Here is a 19868-nt window from a genome sequence, read left to right on the forward strand (position 1 = left end):
TCACTGTTAAACCCATGAACCATTTCAAATTCCTCAGTGAGATACTCTGAGATAACAAAGATTCCAGTGAGCAACTCAATCATGACATTTTTATTATACCATAGACGAATATTTGTTAAATAAAAATAGGTACAGCAAGTGATACAATAACACCAGTAGTTCTCCTTCAGAACTCTACCCATTTTTCAGAGGAAGGAAACACTTTTCCAGAATACAATGCTCAAGAAATGTAAGCTAGATCCCACTTGTATGAGGTATCTTAAGTAGTCAGACTCTCAAAATCAGAAAGCAGAATAATGGCGCCAAGAGCTGGGCCAGGCAGGGGGAAGGGGGAAAGGGGAGTTGTTCAATGCGTATAGAGCTTCAGAATTACAAGATGAGAAAGTTCTGGGGGTCTGTCGCACAGCAGCATGCATGGAGTTAACACTGCCATACTATAGACTTAAAAATGGTTAAGATGGTAAATTTTACGTGATATGTTTTTTACCACAATAAAAAAAAAATAAGATATTGAAATGGATTAGGAAAGTAAGGGGTGTTGTACAAAGTAATTTAATAAGCATTTAATTTTAGACTGTTGGACCTGCAGAAATACTTTGATTTGTTAGAATCAAGGTGAGGTGACAGAGCAATGAAGGTTTCAGCAGTTAAATGTTTGTTGATGTCTCTTGAGTGACACTGGAGATAGCTGTGAGGATGCCAACGATGGAGGAAACGTAGAAAGTTTTTAGATCGTGGGCCGGGCGCGATGGCTTACGCCTGTAATCCCAGCACTTTGGGAGGCCGAGGCAGGCAGACCACTTGAGGTCAGGAGTTTGAGACCAGCCTGGCCAACATGGTGAAACCCCATCTCTGCTAAAAATACAAAAAAATTAGCAGGGCATGGTGATGTACACCTATGGTCCTAGCTACTTGGGAGGTTGAGGTGGGAGAATCGCTTGAACCCTGTAGGCAGAGGTGCCACTGCACTCTAGCCTGGGGACAGAGAGAGACTGTCTCAAAAAACAAACAAAAACAAAACAAAAAAACCCACAAAGGTTTTAGATCCTAAAATTTGTCAGCAGAAATGGTTACATAAGTCATGGGCAAGTTTCCACTATAAACATCACACTCCCATATTATTCTAATAGTAATTATAACCAAATGTGACCCCTTCATGACTATAGTTGTGTAGAGTGTGGCACTAATGAGGCAAAATAGGAGATCCTGTTTGTCTGTCTAGTCTACATTTCTACTGTTCCTTGGGCAAAGAATAGGGTTTTCTGGCTGCTGGTGGTGATCATAGTATTCGATTCTGCATGTCAATGAAGTCATTGTTACAAAACTGTGGGTAAACAATTATCTGCATTCAGATTAAAATAGTTTTTAGGATTCTAGTTACTGAAAATGAGTCTTCATCTGTCTTTAAAAAGGTCATGTCCTTCTTTTTTCTATTTTTTTTCAGTCATTGATTGCCACAGAAATTCAGGCCCCAATTTGTGTTTAATTTTTTTGTTGCTGGGTGAATGTTCCTGGGAACCATCCTCCCATTCATGAATTTCTTAACTACTGGGAGCAGCCATCTACATAACATGGTGGTCAGGGACTACAAGGGTGGGCCTTTCTGTCTGATGATTCTGAGTACAAGAAAGTTTTCAGATCCATTGTCAAGGGAGTGGAGCCTCAGGGCGGGACACTGACTATCAGGGTCTTGCACAGTGTCTAGGGACTGAGGCCATTGCTCATCCACTCCCCACCTGACATCGAGGAAAAGGACAAACAGTGAAGGTAGGCTACCATGTTTATCTGCCTCTGGGCGATCCCAACACTGTTTGTACACTGACTTTTGCTTTGTTTAAACAATGATACCCAGAGAAGACTGATAGACAGTGAGTGTTAGAGTGTGGGTCAGCAGAGATAGAGCAAAAGTCAAGCAGAAGAGTCTTGGAGATGCATCAAAAAACAGACACAAAGATACATGGAACTGGGCCCAAATATAGAGCAGCAGAGATACCAACTAAAATAAAACAAAGAAAGAAAGAGACAAGCAGAGTGACCGTGTCAGAGAGAACATGTACATTTAGAAAGAGAAAGATTGAACAAAAAAAGCAAATATCAGAATCTGCATTTGGAGGAGGTAAAAGAGCAGCATGGTCAAGGAATGAGAAAGAGAGACTGAGACTTACGAATCTTCTGAGCCTGAGAATATTAGGATGCAACACTGTGTTTTTCTCTGATGATGAATACCTTCTTCCTGCATCCCGGTATTTCTCCAAAAAGATCATGCAGGTAGCACTGCTAGGCAAAGCTTATTTGCTCAAAGATTTTGAAGGAGTCCAGACCTCATCATTATCAAATGACAATTGTTAAATACCCATTTCAGAATCAAATTTAGCCCAATAAATCCTCACTCATTCAAAGATCAGACTTATTGCAGCTTTAGCTTGCAGAACACAGCTGTAAACTTAGGAGAAGCCAGAAAGATCTCTGAGCTAATGAGGAATCCTTATTAGGACCCAGACACTCGACCCCTAGCAGAGGCCTTCATCTATGAACTCTTATTTCACATAGAATTATAACAAGCCTGGCTAGCTTAGTTTGTAGGCGATGGCCAGCTAAGAAAGAACAGACTGTGAAGGGCAAGTTGTATTGGCAACAAAGAAAAACATGCTGTAATAGTCTGACAGTGAGGGAGACAGCAGAAAAACTCAGAACTGAACACAGAATGAGGAGTCTGGGACCTCTCAGCGTCGGTACGAACAGTTGAGCAGACTTCTTAGGTCCAGGTGCTCTCCTTATAGCATCTCACAGTTAAACGATTGTAGAAACTTCATAGGTAGGAGTCTTAGAGATTATCTTATCCAACTCCTTCATTAGAATATTTAAATGATGATATGGCCGGGTGCAATGGCTTGCGCCTATAATCCCAACACTTTGGGAGCCCGAGGCAGGTGGATCACTTGAGGCCAGAAGTTCGAGACTAGCCTGGCCAACGTGGCAAAAAACCGTCTCTACTAAAAATACAAAAATTAGCCAGGTGTGGTGGTGCACGCCTATAGTCCCAGCTACTCGGGAGGCTGAGGCAGAAGAATCACTTGAACCCAGGAGGCAGATGTTGCAGTGAGCCGAGATAGTGACACTGCACTCCAGCCAGGACGACAGAGCGAGACTCCATCTCTCTCATATCACACACACACACACACACGCACGCACACACAAGAATGTTTAAATGATGATCTTACACTAAACAAAAGCTTAAGGTGATATGTATGTATAGTTTAAATAGATATCGAGTCAATATCTCTGAAAGGAAAGTTTTGGCATTTGAAAGGGTAGAATTCTGTCATCTGAAAATCATTTTTATTTGGAGCATTTAGTGCTCTGATGATGCTAAATTATTTTCACATGAAGACAGACAGGTACAGGCCTTCCTGCCACCTTGTTCGTTGGGAGACTCTTTCTGCATTAGCTTGGTTTTTCTATTCAAAGACAAGGTATGGCTGGAATGGGCTGTGGGCCCCTTCCTGTTTCTCTTCTGTGTTAAGCCAGCTTTCAAAAAAGAAGAGTTCAGACATAAAGGTCATAAAATTATTGATTTTCTAATGGATTCTTCTTGGCAGCTTTTGGAAAAGTCAAGAAGTATATCCTTGGCAAATAATATATTTATTTGGGTATAGCTCTAGTTTCTTTATATTTACCATAGAACCTCTGGAAAAATGTTCATTCATCCCAGCACCCTAGTCCCTTAGGACCGAAGGAATCTGTCCCCCATCCTCCTGCCATGATGTCTCCTTTAGCTCATTCCTCACTCTTTTTTTAATTTTTTTTTTTTTTTCTTGAGACAGAGTCTCACTTTGTTCCCCAGGCTGGAGTGCAGTGGCACGATCTCAGCTCACTGCAACCTCTACCTCCTGGGTTCGAATGATTCTCCTGCCTCAGCCTCCTGAGTAGCCAGGATTACAGGCATGCGCCACCGTGTCCGGCTGATTTTTGTGATTTTAGTAGAGATGGGTTTTCACTGTGTTGCCCAGATTGGTCTTGAACTCGTGTCCTCAAATAATCCTCCCATCTCAGCCTCCCGAAGTGCTGGGATTACAGGCATGAGCTGCTGTGCCCGGCCTGTCCTCACTCTTGAGTGTGTGTGGCGGGTGCTCTGGATTGAAGCATATCGGACTTCTGCCTGCCACAGGCAACCCACTCTGCCCATGGAGGCATCTTGAATTACCACTCCAGCCCTTCCAGGTCACATGATGGCATGAATCAGATGTGTCTTCCAGGAAACTACAAGGAGAAAAGAGCATCGGGGTTACTCTGTTTGATCTCTGCTGCTGTGTGTCAGCGGTACGTGTTTTGTTGCTGGTCTCTGTAAATGGAGTAGAGAATGAAGACTTTCTGGATTACTGTGCTGGTCCCTGCTCCGAGGTCCTGGTGTGGGCCAGTCTCTCAGGGAGGTACTCCCGGCTGTGAGGAGCGCATCAAATCATGCCTCAGGGCCTGGAAGAGGCTAACGAGGGACTGCGCCCAGATGTCCTTCTGATAGCCGTGGGACAGGGCTGTGCGGTAGGCCACATAGGCTAGGGTCAGCACTGTCCTTTCAAAGTCTTCTTTCTTGAGGATGCCAGGGTGGCTGGAGAGGCTGGCGCTGAGCCGGCGGATGTCTGGGATGTTCTTGGGGATGACATTGTTGCAGACGGTGCGGAAGTCCGAGGCCTTCCGCAAGGAGGCCAGCTCCTCGTCCTTGATGGAGATCTGCAGGTCAGGGCTGATCTCAAGTTCGGCCAGCAGGAACTGGTGAGAAACGTGAATGTGCAAAAATATGAAGTGGGGCATTGCTGAGGACACAGTTGTATTCATTATCACGCACCTTCCCTTAGGGAGGCAGCTGCCAGAAGAGCTTTGGAACCCAAGAGACCTGAGTTCCAGTTCTGACTTTCTCACTTGCTGTGTGACCTCAGACAAGTTACTTAACTTCTCTGTGCCTCACTTTCCTTCTCTGTGTAAATAGTTAGTAACAGCATCTACTTCACTGGGGTATTGTGAGAGGTAAATAAGACAAATATGGACAGAGCTAATACAGTGCCTGGTTCAAAACCAGTATTTAAGGGACTAATTATAGTTTCTAGTGTCCTGGATAAATTCCTTCTTCCCTTTCTTTCTCCCATCCAACAAAGATCATCTAGAGCATCAACTATTTCAGATAATTTTAAGGCAGAAGCTGGGAGACTCTTTCTGCATTAGCTTGGTTTTTCTATTCAAAGACAAGGTGTGACTGGATTGGGCTGCTGGCCCCTTCCTGTTTCTCTTCTGTGTTAAACCAGCTTTCAAAAAAGAGTTCAGACATAAAGGTCATAAAATTACTGATTTTTTTTTTTTTTTTTTTTTGAGATGGAGTCTCACTCTGTCACTCAGGCTGGAATGCAGTGGCACGATCTCAGCTCACTGCAACCTCCACCTCCCGGGTTCAAGCGATTCTCCTGTCTCAGCTTCCCAAGTAACCGGGATTACAGGTGCCCGCCACCATGCCCAGCTAGTTTTTCGTATTTTTAGTAGAGATGGGGTTTCACCATGTTGGTCCGGCTGGTCTCGAAAACTTCTGACCTCAGATGATCCCCCAGCCTCGACCTCCCAAAGTGCTGGGATGACCGGCATGAGCCACTACGCCGAGCCAAATGACTGATATTCTAACTGATTCTTCTTGGCAGGTTTTGGAAAAGTCAAGAAGTACATCCTTGGCAAGCAATCTATTTATTTGGGTATAGCTCTAGTTTCTTTATATTTACTATAAGACCTCTGGAAAAATGTTCAGAGTTTGAAGGATGCAGAGGATTGTGTTAGGAATCAATTGGGATACAGAGATTTGCCCTTGTCTCTCACCTGCCCACTAAGCGTAGGAGCTGGGTCTGCCATGCACTTCCCTGCGTAGTGCCAGGCTCACAGTAGGGATGGAATGACTCCAAATCCTAAATCTTCTCTCTGTCTCCGTCTTCCCCTGCCCTAATTCATCCTCCATGACACTGTCTATGATCTTTCTGAAATATAGATCTCTTCGTATGACTCCCATGTTCAAGACTAGGCAAAGACTCTGCATTTCCCAGTCTGGTTCCCAAGGCAGAATTTGAATCTCTCCCCTGACTTAACTACATGGCTACAGCAAGTTATCTCTTATTTTATTTTATTTTTTTAAGATGGAATCTCGCTTTGTCGCCCAGGCTGGAGTGCAGTGGCATGATCTGAGATCACTGCAACCTCCACCTGCCAGGTTCAAGTGATTCTCCTGCCTCAGCCTCCCAAGTAGCTGGGATTACAGGTGTACGCCACCACGCCTGGCTAATTTTTGTATTTTTGGTAGACATGGGGTTTCACCATGGTGGCCAGGCTGGTCTCGAACTCCTGATCTCAGGTGATCCACCTGCCTCGGCCTCCCAAAGTGCTGGGATTACAAGCATGAGCCACCACACCTGGCCCAGCTGTCTCTTTCTTAACCAGACAGTCCTAGTGCATGGAGTCAGAGGTTGTCACAGCTGGAGGGGAATTTTGGACAGCATAGTTGAATTCTCTCATTTAACAGATGAGGAGAATCAGGCCCAGAGAGAAACTATGGCTTATGCAAGGTGGCACAGCAGACGGGTGACAGAGCCAGGACTAAAGCTCAGATCTCGAGCCTGGAATCATAACACTGAACCAATCTGGGTGGCCTTGGGAAACTGACCCTGTGGTTTGGAGGAGGAGTGGGGTCTCAGTGATGCAAGGTGAGAGGTAGTAGAAGACAGCCGGCAGGGTGGTCCGTGGCTTCCAGAAACCCAGCTGGGCCGGCAGCTCATCCAGACAGCACTGCTGTCACAGCATGCAAGGCCTTGGAGACATGGCTGCACCCAGACAACGGCTTGGCATTTCCTGGCAAGTCCTGCCTCAAGGCCTTTGCTTGGGAATTTTGCCACACTCTGCTGCCTGGGCACCAGGATTGATGCCTATGGGCCAAATCTAATTTTAATTTAAACTGAACTGAACTCCTAATGCCATCATTCTCTGTTATAGCATGTGGGAAAGACAGGAGGCATGAGAAATACTTTATGAATGAGCAAGATTCTGTGGCCTCTACAAATTAGGCTATTCCCTACCACAGCAGGGGTCACTCATGGTCAGGGGCTCAGGTCACTTCTCCTTTTCCAAAAAAGAGAGAGAGAGTGCAGTGCCTTTTGGGTGACTTGGATTGAGCACGTTCCCCTCTGCCTACCTCAAAGAGCAGCTCCACCTCCTCCAGGGAGGTCTGCAGGACTGGGTTCAATGGCAGTGATGAGGACCTCTTTGGCCGGTGGGCAGCAGGGAAGAGCACGGCTGAAAGAAAGAAAACAGTGAGTTCCTGGCTGCTGTGTGCGCCCAGACTTTTTCCCTCTGATCCACCTGCAGGGTAGTCAAGGAGTCTTAAAAATGGACTGACTTGGCCAGGCTTGGTGGCTCACGCCTGTAATCCCAGCACTTGGGGAGGCCGAGGCGGGTGGAACACCTGAGATCAGGAGTTTGAGACCAGCCTGGCCAACAAGGTGCAACCACGTCTCTACTAAAATTACAAAAAAATAGCCAGACGCGGTGGCAGGTGCCTGTAATTGCAGCTACTTGGAAGGCTGGGGCAGGAGAATCGTTTTAACATGGGGGGTGGAGGTTGTAGTGAGCCAAGACTGCGCCATTGTACTCCAGCCTGGGCAACAGAGCGAGACTCCATGTTAAAAAAAAAAAAAAAAAAAAGGACTGACTTGAAAGTGGTGGTGGACACAGAGTGAGGAGAGAGGTGACACACCCCCCTGGTGTGGCCCAGAAAGCTCTCAGGCATGTTAAACCAGTGGCTGAAAAACTGGCTGTTCATCAGAACCATCTGAGAAAACGAGAAAAGAAAGAGAAAAAGGAAGAATCATCTGAGAAAGTTTTGTAAAATCTATATGCCTAGGGATACACATGCCTTAGGGAATTTATATTAAATCAAAGCAAAATAAAGCAAAGCAGAAATGATGAGCAAACAAAAAGCTCCAAAGTCGATGAGTGAGTTCGCTGAAAACACTGTTTCCTGATAGCACTGCACACATCTTAGCATGTTATCCCTATGAAGTGCTGGTTTATGCCCTTTTTAATCAGAAGATCAGGCTTCTGGCTACCTCAGGCTCATCCAAAATATAGCGCCCAAGAATCTGAACACAGGTGACAAAATAAAGGAAGAGAGCTGCACAAGACCCTGGCCCTTGGATCTAGGGCATCATTGTGGGGTCAAGCTCAGAGCTTTCCCCAAGGGCTGGCTGATTTCTTTTTTTTGTTTGTTTGAGATGGAGTCTTGTTCTGTCACCCAGGCTGGAGTGCAGTGGCACAATCTCGACTCACTGCAACCTCTACCTCCTGGGTTCAAGTGATTCTCCTGCCTTAGCCTCCCAAGTAGCTGGGATTACAGGTGCATGCCACTGTGCCCGGCTAATTGTTGCATTTTTAGTAGAGACAGAATTTCACCATGTTGGCCGGGCTAGTCTTGAACTCCTGACCTCAAGTGGTCTGCCTGCCTTGGCCTCCCAAAGTGCTGGGATTATAAACATGAGCTACCGCACCCAGCCAAGGCTGGCTGATTTAGGAATGCATTTGCTATAAAGTCGGTGACTTGACAATGCTGTTCCCCAGCATGTAGAAGTGGTAACTGGAGGAAGATGAATGGCTACTAGAGGTGCACAGGACAGCAAGAATTAGGCACTGGCTGGGGTCAAGTGAGGGAGAAGACAGAACATCAGAGGGTATAGGAAAGATCATTATAAATTGCAGTTCTCCAGGACCACGTCAGGCTAGGAGCAAATAGCCCTGGTCACCTCCACGGCCCCTCTGGGGAGCAGGCACTGTGCAGAAATGATCGGCAAGCCCTCTGCCAGCTGATAGAAAAAGGTACAGCTTCTTTAAGACACTTGCTTGTGATCTACCAGAAAACTGGGGAAATAACGGTAAAAATCGAGACTATAAGGTGTTGGCACCCCCTGAAGTTGTACAGGCATATTTTGCTTAATCATACATGGCAGCTCTGCTAGTTGATAATAGTGCCCTTAAGCCACTGAGAAAAGGTCAAATTATGTTCAGTGTATGCAGTTAAAGAAGGCAGGCTGGACGCGGTGGCTCACACCTATAATCCCAGTACTTTGAGAGGCCGAGGCGGGCAGATCACATGAGACCAGGAGTTTGAGACCATCCTGATCAACATGGTGAAACCCCATCTCTATTAAAAATACAAAAATTAGCTGGACATGGTGGTGCGTGCCTGTAGTCCCAGCTACTTGGGAGGCTGAGGCAGGAGAATTGCTTGAACCCGGGAGGTGGAGCTTGCAGTGAACCGAGATTGTGCCACACTGCATTCCAGCCTGGCGACAGAGTGAGACTCCATCTCAAAAAAAAAAAAAAGAAAAAAAAAAAAGAAAAAAAAAGGCAGAGAAGGATGGAAATCATTTTAGAAGGATTTCCATCAGAAGTGATAAAAAAAAAAAAAAGGAAACATCTTTAACTTAGAGGAACTTTCCTGTAAAGCTCACTGGTGGGGATCTCCCATGTCCCAGAAAAGCCTGATGGATGTATCATAGTATTGCTGTAAATTACTTTCTTAGTAACTCATTTGTGATCGATGCCACAAGTTCCTCAAGGACTGGGATCCATATAGTTTTATATTTCTGTACCCGTGGCAGAGCCTGGCAGGCATCTGGGGTGTGTGCCAGGCATAGCTGTTGATGACCAAATCCCTGCACTAATGGTCGCCTCAGCCAGCAGAGTGACCAGCTCTGTTTTGCCAGACCATGCTCGGGGAAGAAGCCATCAGCTCCATGGCAGTATTCACTAGCCCGGCATTTCAGCAGAGTTTACACTCTGCCAAAAAGGAGCCAGTTTCCCACAGAATCATAGATTTCATGGCTTGAGGAAGCCTTTGCCCCTGTTCATCCACTGCCAGTGCCTGTAGTGTCACGCAGAACGCAGGAGAGCGAGGTGTCTGTGACGCCACTAGTTCACACTGTTAGACTCACCAAAGCGGTTTCTTGGACCTGGCTCCGGAGTTCTGCTTTAACTGAACCAGAGTGCAACGACCACATTATGATTTCGTAAAGCTTCCTAAGTGCTTCTAATGACAGCCAAGGTTGAGAACCACTGTTCTAGTGAGAGTGAGCTTGACCTGAAGTTGTGTGGAAGACGCTGACCCTAGGCTATGTGGCCGCTCTCTGGTTAGACTGGTGCTTCCCAGCCTTGACTAGACATTCGATTCATCTGGGCACTTTTAGAAACCCGAATACCCAAGACCACACTCCAGGCCAATTTATGGGCATCTCTGGGAGTGAAACGTAGGCACTGGGATTTTTCCAGCTCCCAGGCTCCAGTAGGCAGCCAGATCTGTGTTATCCACATCACAGGCCGATGGTGTCCTTCTACCATAAAACAATTCAGAGTTCTTGCCCACCTGATGGGGCCTTACAAGGCCAACTGAAGAGACCAAGGTCATCACGTTCTTGGAGGTGAGGAGTGCAGGCACAGAGAGGGAATGGGCTTTGTCTCTGCTTTCTCCTTGGTATGAGATGAGTTGGTCTTAGGTCAAGGTGTGCTTGTTTCTTTCTTCATGCTCTTCTTTTCTTCCCTCCAGGAAGAAAGGGGGTGGATGAAGCCCCCTTCTTAGGATAGGATCTAAGAGCGACTTTACTTCTTTAATTCTGCTAGAATTTATCTCTTATTGCCAAATTAAACGTATTGTTCCCTTAAAAAAAAACACAAACAAAACAAAACAAAAAAAACCCCTCCGTCCCAGCAGATGAAGGCGATAGGGAGGGAATGTCAGGGCGTGGAGCCTTTTCTTTTCCCTGTAATCACAGCCAGCCTGTGGCTGCCTGCCTGGAAGTTATTCATGATCTTAGACCTGGACTTTCTTCACTCAATTGTTGCCTTGCGAACAGCAACATGCCTTTAACATGCTCACCCCAGGTGGACCCCTAGTTCTCAAAGAGCCAAGAAGAAAATACTTCCTGATTCAAAGCTGAGCTTGATAATGGAAACTCTGTCATTTCCAATAGCTCTTGGTATCCTACTGAATAATAACGTAGTTTGGTGGAGACTTAGAAATAGCTTCAGCCTTCAGGCAAGGGGAATGGCTATTGCTTTAGGATGTAAGTTTGTACCAGGCGCGGCAGCTCACACTTGTAATCTCAGGACTTTGGGAATCTGAGGCGGGTGGATAACTTGAACCCAGGAATTTGAGAGCAGCCTGGGCAACGAAGTGAGACCCGTCTCTACTAAAAATAAAAAAAATTAGCTGGGCATGGTGGCACATGCTTGTGGTCCCAGCTACTTGGGAGACTGAGGCAGGAGGATCAATTGGGCCTGGGAGGTCAAGGCTGCAGTGAGCTGTGATTAGCTACTGTAGGCCAGCCTGGGTGACAGAATGAGACCCTGTCTCAAAAAAAAAAAAAAAAAGAAAAGAAAAAGAAAAAGCCAAGCAAATGGGAGAAAGCATTTCCAATGAATGTAACTGATAAGGATCAATATCTAGAAGCTAAGAAAGAGGTCCTACCAATCCATTTAAAAAGCAAAAAATCAGAATGTAGGTGTGGGAAGCACAGGAATCTTAAAGATGGGTCTCTCTGCCTCCCTTCCTCACCCCCACCCCTGTGCTGGTCCACCAGCCCTAGCAGTGCTGCCCCTCCCATTTCTATGGCTGCTTTGACCTTGTGCATTGGGCAGGGGTAGGGAAGGTTGTGCCCCTTAGGCTGCTGGAGTGCAGCCAGCTCTAGGGCAGACATCTCAGTGGTTCAGCAGCCGCCCAGATCTGACTCCCTGTGTGAGGCAAGACCTAGAGGGAATCTCCACTGGAGAGGCTGGAGGTGGTGGGTGAGAAATAGCTCTATCTGATCAATGTCAAAACACAGAGGTCAAATTTCACAATGTACAGTCACTCCAAGATGTTCTTGTCCATAATGACAAAGGCTGGACCCCACCAGAAATGCTGATGGCTGAAACAAGGGCTGGCAAACTCCAAGATGTGTATGTGCAAAGCTGGAAACTAGACTTGCTCCTACATTTTAGAAAATCCTGTTTCCGCCGGAAGACTTTCCTGGGAACCCCACTGTACATGGTTGTTTTCCTTCTCTATCTCTATCTGTATCCAGGCCGCATGTTTTGCATCTTGCTGCACACCACCCTGAAAAGTTTCATCAGGGTTGCCAGGCCCTGGGAGGGAGCGAATGGGCTGTGTGAAGCCTCTGCCTCACCTCTCTCTGTGTGTAATGCAGTGCTCTAGGTGCAGTCTCAGGATACATTTTGGAATGATTTAAGAAAACATAAACCAGGTAGTGATAAAACCAAACCAAAACAACAGCCTTGGAGACTCTTCAGGGCTTTGCTGGTTTTTCTTCCTTTTCCTTCTGCCCCATCCCTCAAACTTACGGCGGTCGCTTTAAGTTCAGCTCCCTGCTCCCTGCTCCCTGTGAGTCAAGTGCTCTGGGCAGCCCAGCCTTTGCAAGGCTGATGGGAGGGAGGCCTGAGTGCTCCTCCCTGGATGCCCATTAGCAACGGCACCCCCTCTAAGAGCGGGTGGGGAGACCAGAGACTGGCAGGAGGATCCCACGCCTCCCAGGTGCCGCCTGAGCACTGAACCTTAGACAAGAAGGTTGGTGTGACATGTATGTCAGAAGCACGGACTTTGTGCATCTTTTGCTTGTGTACAATTGGGCCCATTTGTTTAGTTTCTTCTCTATTCAATGCTCCCCGCCCAGCCCACTGTCCAGGCGTTTCTTCAGGACGTGAATGTGTCCATGAGGGCCACTCAGTGTGTCTGTCCTAAGGGCTCTGAGACTCAATGGTCAACTTGTGTGGAAGTTGGCTGCCCAGGCTGGCCATGGGGTGGGGAAACCAAGCGCTGCTCAGCTCCTCCTCGATTCCCTGCCCAAATGAGCATCCAGGACACATGGGACCAACCAGCATAGAACAAGTGACTCACTTGCTAAAGGTCATGCCACATGGACTGAGTTAGTCCAGGAGCTGGATCCAGAGTTCATGATTCATGTGTTATAGCGTGTTCTGTCCATGTCTTCTGCTGAGAGATACCTCAGGAGCTCAGACTAAAGCTCTTAACATGTGGAGCTCAGATGTAATAATGCAATAGCTCAGGGGCACCCACTGTGTGCCTTGTGCTGTCCATAGGTACCTCGTGAGGTAAATATGAACTTTCCATTTTATAGATGAAGAAACTTGGAGGTTAAGAAAATTGCCCTAGGCCATCCGATTTATGTGAGGTAGGGCTGGGATTAAAATCCAGATCTCCAAGGCTGCAAAACCCAATCTCACTGATAAGTGAACAATGCTCTTTTTTGTAGGTACCTCTGCCCAGAGACTGGGCATTCTTCAGTTCTGAATAACTCCAGAAAGGACAAATGGTAGTTAGTGATGAATGAAGGAATGCCTATGCATTAGGTAGAAAACATATTCTTAAATGGATCACACATATTTTTCAAAACTCTGACTTTGACTTATAATAATGTGATATGCAAGGTAAAAGGACTACTTTTAGGATCACTCTCCTGCTTTGATTCTCCTTTTCTCCCTCATTGTTCCTCTTTTTTTTGTTTTTGTTTTTGGAGACAAGAGTCTTCCTCTGTTGCCCATGCCGGAGGGCAGTGGTACAATCCTGGCTCCCAGGTTCAAGCGATTCTTGTGCCTCAGCCTCCTGAGTAGTTGGAACTACAGGTGCCACCATGCCCAGCTAATTTTTTTTTTTTTTTTTCCAGTGGAGACGGGGTTTATCATGCTGGCCAGGCTGGTCTCGAACCCCTGACCTTAAGTGATCCTCCTGCCTCAGCCTCCCAAAGTGCTGGGATTACAGGTGTGAGTCACCGCGCCTGGCCCTGTTTTGTTCCTTTGCAATCGCTTGGCAAAAGCACAATCCAGCTCTACCCATTCCACACCTGCCCCTGTGCACCTGAATGTGGCTGGAGAAAAAAGCTCTTTGTGATGACTCTATTTAAAATTACAACCCTCTAGCCTCTGTCCCTACTTTATTATCATCCAACAAATCACCTATTTTAAAATATAAATATATTTGTTGCCTGTTTCCTCTCACCAGAGGGTATGGGATTTTGTCTATTTTGTTCACTGTTGTACTCCCAGTGCCTAGCATCATGCCCCTTCCTGTTCATCAGATGAATAAATAATCCCATAGGAACACATCACCTGCCCTGGTCACTAAGCTCTATTCTTTTCAAATAGAGTGCCTTACAAAATCCTTCCTTTTCTAATAGGGTGAATCTAGAGTTTATTTGTGATTCTCGGTCTTGGCTAATGATCAGAAAGTAGATGTGGACTTCTGTCTCCACCACACCCTCCCCTTATCCCTGAGGAGTCCCTGTTTGGGCCCGGAAGAAGCTATTTTTTAATTGATCTCAGTGAGTGCTGTCCCCTACCTCCCCCACACCTTAGCCCTTCAAAACTTTCTTGCCTAGACAAACAGCCAGAGGCACTCCAGTGGAGGAGCCTGCCTTTGTTGGGCAGCCCGACCTTCTCTTTGACTTTCTATAATCTGGGTTAAAAGTCTCTTTCTTCTTCCCTCCCATCCCTCCGATATGTTCAGTAGCACAGTATTCAGGCTAATCATGCTTTCCCCGGAACTGTGTGTAGTATTTGTGGCAAATAGCTTGTTGGAAAGGATTCAAGCTGCAGACCGTCTCAAGCCAAACTACAACTGTATTTTTAATGAATCAGTTGAAGCAACTCGATGGAAAGGACAGTGGGTGTGGAAAGGAAAAGCTCTCGTTTGTAAAAGATCTTTTGCCAGATCTGATGGATGTCATTTACTTTTTGGCTCCTGGACCAGCCGTCTGTAAACACAGTGCTATTCTGAGCAAGCCAGGGTCTCGGCCCTGTGCGTGGGGGTCCTCTGGGAGAGCTCCTGAGAGGGCTCTGGCAGCCAGCTCCTCTTGGCTGAAAGCTCCACCATGTAGGGGGAGCTTGGGGTTGCCGGGAGCAGGTGAGTGGCCCATGGGGATGGAGAAATATGCAGAGCGGATGAATGAGCACGGAGCACTCTGACAGCAGATGGACCTCGGGGATCAACTTCAACCCTGCCCTTGCAGCTGGGGGAGCTGGGGCACTTCACTTCTTACCTCACTCTCCAGTTTTCTTACCTGTAAATGGCCAGGATAGCACCTGCCTCATGGAGTCACTGTGGAGTGAGAAGATGGCTCTGGATGGGGCACCTGGGCAGTTAATACTTAAAACAATTTTCTTTTTGGACACAGGGTCTTGCTCTGTCATCCAGGCTGGAGTGAAGTGTCTCAATCATAGCTCTCTGCATCCTTGACCTCCTGGGCCTAAGTGATCCTACCACCTTCATTTCCTGGCATTAAGTGATCCTACCACCTTCATTTCCTGGCATTAAGTGATCCTACCACCTTAACCTTCTCAGTAGCTGGGACTACAGGCATATGCTGCTACACCCAGCTAATTTGTTTTAATTTTAAGTTTTTAAGACATGGTGGGGGGGGGGGTTTCCCACTATGTTTCCAGGCTGGTCTCGAACTCTTGGCCTCTCAGCCCCCTGAGTCACTGGAATTACAGGTGTGCACCACCATGCCCGGCAGTCAGTGAGTACTTACTGAGTACTGACCACAGGCCTTTCCCTCATGGAACATTCATGACTGAGGACACACACAACCCTAAAATGGACACCTGAAAATGACATAAGTTCCATCAAAAAATGGAAGGGCTGCTCTATTAAACTACTTAAAAAATAATTTGTGTGTATTCAACAAAAGCATAGATATTCATATTCCTTAATAGATGCGTATTTGTTTCTCAAGTATGGCTAGTCCTCCCCCTTCCAGTAGTGCCCTGGCAGGACCTGGTATGTGCTGGGACGTGGGCCACCTGTATGTGTGTTTGTGTGTGTGTGTGTGTGTGTAGATGTGGCTTTCCTGGCTTGGCCACAGGTGAGTCATTTGGTCTTCATCAAGCTGGTGGGGCTGGAATGGGTGATCCTGGATCCTGGCATGGAAAGCTGCCTCCCAGGGTGGAATCCTAGAGAGCGCTTAGGGAAAGGCTGGGAGGATGGTAGGAAAAAGACAGTCCTAACAGCAGGGTGCATATTGCCTGTGGGTTTACGTCTACATTTCTACGTGTTGGAGCAGGAGGGGAGGAGGATGGGCATGGGGTAGTGGTGGGCGGGGTCTGAAGGGCAGGGGGTGGAAGAGGAAAATCTCAGGAAGACATTGCCCTAAGACTTTCCAAAGGGAGTACTTTGAATTGAGGCTGGAGGTAGGGTGGGGGGAAGGATGAAGGTGAAATGAATAATACATTTGGAAAAACTGTTATTCATTTGGGTGTGACTCCTATTCCGTCTTAAAAAAAAGATGGCAAGATTTGTGTATTTCTTTTATAATTAGAAAAAAATGTTAAAAATGAAAAAGTCAGCTACGTGGAAGACATTTGATGATGGTTGGAGGGACTCCATATCGTTTGTTGACTCTGAGCGCTGACTTGAGCCATTAATCTAGCACGTCACATCCGCTGCCTCATAGTGGCCTCGATATCAGATGGGCTGGCTTTGAGTCAGTGGATCGTGAACTCACTGTGGAAAGACCTTCCCCGATGTGGAAGGACATGGTCCAGAGAAGCTGCTCCCAGAATGTTGCTGTTGATTCCCCTGTTAAGAGCCTCAAACTTCTTTTAATGAAAAATTTTTATTTTTCAGAAATGGGCAGGCAATAGCTAATGTTTATATTGTGCTTTGTCATTTACAAAGCATTTTCATCTATATTTTTGAATATGACCCTCACAGTGACACCATGAGGGTGAGTTTTATTGATGTGATGGATGTTAATGTCACCTGTTAGTGAACTAAAGCTCAGAGAGGTTAAGAGACTTGTCTGAGATCACACTGCCAAATAGAGGTGGAATTTAAATCAGGTCCCTTGCAGAGTAGCTCATGATGTGGCTGTTATGTTTATAAGCCATATTGCAAATCAAATGATCCCTTTTGGCTTTGTAACAGCCTGTGCATTAGGAAGAGTGGGCATTATTATCCCATTTAATAAACAAATCTCCAGTGTGACAAAGAGAGGAGCGACAGAACCCAACTCCAAGATCTCTTTGCTCTTTACTTCCAAGTGCTACCTCAAAGTTTGTGCGCATTACTAATAGGGAGGTGTGACAACAGAGTGACTATAGTCAATAATAATTTAATTGTACATTTAAAAAGAACTAAAAGAGAGCCGGGCACTGTGGCTCACACCTATAATCCCAGCACTTTGGGAGGCTGAGGTGGGCGGATCACTTGAGGTCAGGAGTTTGAGACCAGCCTGGCCAACATGGTGAAACCCCATCTCTACTAAAAATACAAAAATTAGCCACGTGTGGTGGCGGGTGCCTGTAATCTCAGCTACTCCGGAGGCTGAGGCAGGAGAATTGCTTGAACCTGGGAGGCAGAGTTTGCAGTGAACTGAGATTGCACCACTGCCCTCCAGCCTGAGACTCCATCTCAAAACTAAATAAATAAGTAAAGAAATAACAAATAAAAATAATAAAAGAGTATCACTGGATTGTTTGTAACACGAAGGATAAATGCTTGAGGGGATGGATACCCCATCTTCCATGATGTGATTACTATTCACCGCATGCCTATATCAAAACATCTAATAGACCCCAGAAATACAAACAACTACTATGTACCCACAGAAATTAAACATTAAAAATTAAAAAAGGAAAAGGGAGGGGTGTACATGTGCATGTGTATGCAATGTTGTTATGGGAAAAATGAAGAATGCTGTATTATTTGTTTCTGGGCAATGATCACTTCACAGCTCAGCTCAAAAGACTTATATCCCTGTTAGAGATTAAGTCTCTAATATCAGGTTGAACCGTGAGGAAATAAAACCCAGCATAAGTACAGTAGCTTTTGCCTCCCTCCCATTTCAGATCCTTCTCTCACGCTGCTCTATCCCTACTCCGGCCACTCCTTCCTTCCCTGACACGGTCCTTGAGAAGCAAGCAGGAGGTGCATCCATGCCACCATGCCAGTTGCCTTCCAATTTTGCATCTCTAGAAACACCTACTGGCCTGACTTGAAGGAGCCCATTCTTGTTGCAGTTCTTTCTGGGAGAGTGAACTCAGTTGACTTTAGGCAGTGGAAAGATTTCCGTTCATATTGGTGAAGAGTGGGCAGTGCTGTGGGTACCTCCTTTCCTAACAGTGATAAACTTAGGCTCGAGGTGCTCCTGGTGTCTACCAAGCAGAGCCAGTCCCGGGGAAATGGAGAAAAGATGCCATCCAGCTAGGAGGAACTACCTCCTGAGAGGGAGGAAGTCAGTGATGAGAGAACAGCCTTTGCTGGGGCCCCTTCCTTTGTGAGGAGGTGGTGGGGCCGGTGGGTGCGGCGGAGGCTGAAAGGTTGCTCTCCTCACCTGCCCACCTCTGGCTGCAGAGATGCATCCCTTCCCGGTGAGGAGGCAACGTCCTGTAGATCTTCTGCTCTCGTTCCCCCAGGGAGCAGGCCTTTGGCATCCCAGCCCCATCACTGCATCATTTTAGCAGCAGACCTCAGCACCTGCTCTCCAGACGGTCTGGCCCAACTGCTGCAGGTGGTGGGGGCAGTCGAGGAAATGAGTTCTACTTTCTATGAAGCAGAAATGAGTTCTCTCTGGGATACCAGAAAGGGATGCTCTCTGGGTTCTCCACCTAGACCTAGTTCCCCCAGGGGCTTTGATTTTTTTCCAGTGTCATTTCCCCATCACCCTCTAAGAAGGAGGAACATGTCAAGAAGCATCAAGCAATTGACAGAGATTAGATAAAAGGAGAGTGTGGGGCTTCTAAGGTACTTCCCTCCAAATTTTGAATTGCATTTAAAAAAGAATAATGAGCATCAAACAAACAAATGAATAAAAAGCAACTCACCCCTGCTCCACCTGTGGCACATAGAAGCCTGAGCATTGTAATACAACAGCAGAAGCAGCAACGTCTTCCAATGCATCTCGTCCTTCAAAAGGTGACAAATCGACCCTCAAGCCCAATGGAACCCCAGTAGCTGCAGGTATGCCCGCGCTGTTCTTCTCAATGAGATGATGGAGTGCTTCCCTCCCTTCCTTTTGCAGACGTGCAGAAATGCCTACTCTGCCTCAGAAGGCTGGAGGCTGAAGGCTGCGTCCTGGGTGGGACAGGAGTCAGTACCTCTCTTCATTTGACTCTCTCTGGGATTGGGGGACTGGGCTTCCACAGAGAGACTCTGTTTTTGAGCACATCTGGAGTGACTCACGGGGCATGTGATCTCCTTGGCAGTGGGGCGGATAAATATAATTTCTGTACTTGAGTTCCATGTGTTGGATGCACCCACTGGAATTTTTTCTTTAACAAACAGACCCGCGGAACTTGTTAGAGAGCCCGGCGAAGAGTTGGCTGCTCTCCCCTTCCACACATACGATACCAGAGCCAGGGGCGAGGGCTGGAGGCAGAGTTGGGAGCCTGCCTGGCAGACACCAGGGCTGGTTGAGCCTAAGTTGCCTTCAGGACAGCAAAATCGTTGTGGTGCCTGGGCTGAGTGTCACTGTTGCCCGGCCCTGGAGCTAGACTAGGACATTGGCGCCTGCCTAGAGCCTGTGTCTGGTCTGCCCAGGTTCTGGGTGGGTGGGGAGTTGGCAGGTTGTGACCCAGCTGAAGTGGAAAGGTGACATGGTGCATTGGTATTGTCCACGCGAACGTGTATAGGTAATGATCCAGGAGCCCACAGGTGACCCCCAATTCGCATTGGTGATGCTCCCATTTCTGGGCTGTGCCTAGACCTGGGACCAAGCCACTTTGATTTTCCCAAGCAAAATGGGAATTTTTTCCATAATCATTGTAATATACTGCCATGGACACCTTAA

The 19868-nt window shown here is 46.7% G+C and overlaps 1 protein-coding gene across 1 annotated transcript; it reads right to left on the reverse strand.

Moving 5' to 3' along the window:
* Window positions 1–61: 61 nt before the first annotated feature.
* Window positions 62–19212, reverse strand: FAM180A (family with sequence similarity 180 member A). Its single transcript, XM_023190060.3, has 3 exons — window positions 18904–19212; window positions 7214–7314; window positions 62–4767 (listed from the first exon to the last, which is right to left on the reverse strand). The coding sequence occupies exons 1-3, from the start codon at window positions 18977–18979 to the stop codon at window positions 4423–4425; spliced, it is 522 nt and encodes a 173-aa protein (XP_023045828.2). The 5' UTR covers window positions 18980–19212; the 3' UTR covers window positions 62–4422.
* Window positions 19213–19868: the final 656 nt, after the last annotated feature.

The sequence above is a fragment of the Piliocolobus tephrosceles genome, chromosome 8 (assembly GCF_002776525.5).
Source record: "Piliocolobus tephrosceles isolate RC106 chromosome 8, ASM277652v3, whole genome shotgun sequence".
Lineage (NCBI taxonomy): Eukaryota > Metazoa > Chordata > Mammalia > Primates > Cercopithecidae > Piliocolobus > Piliocolobus tephrosceles.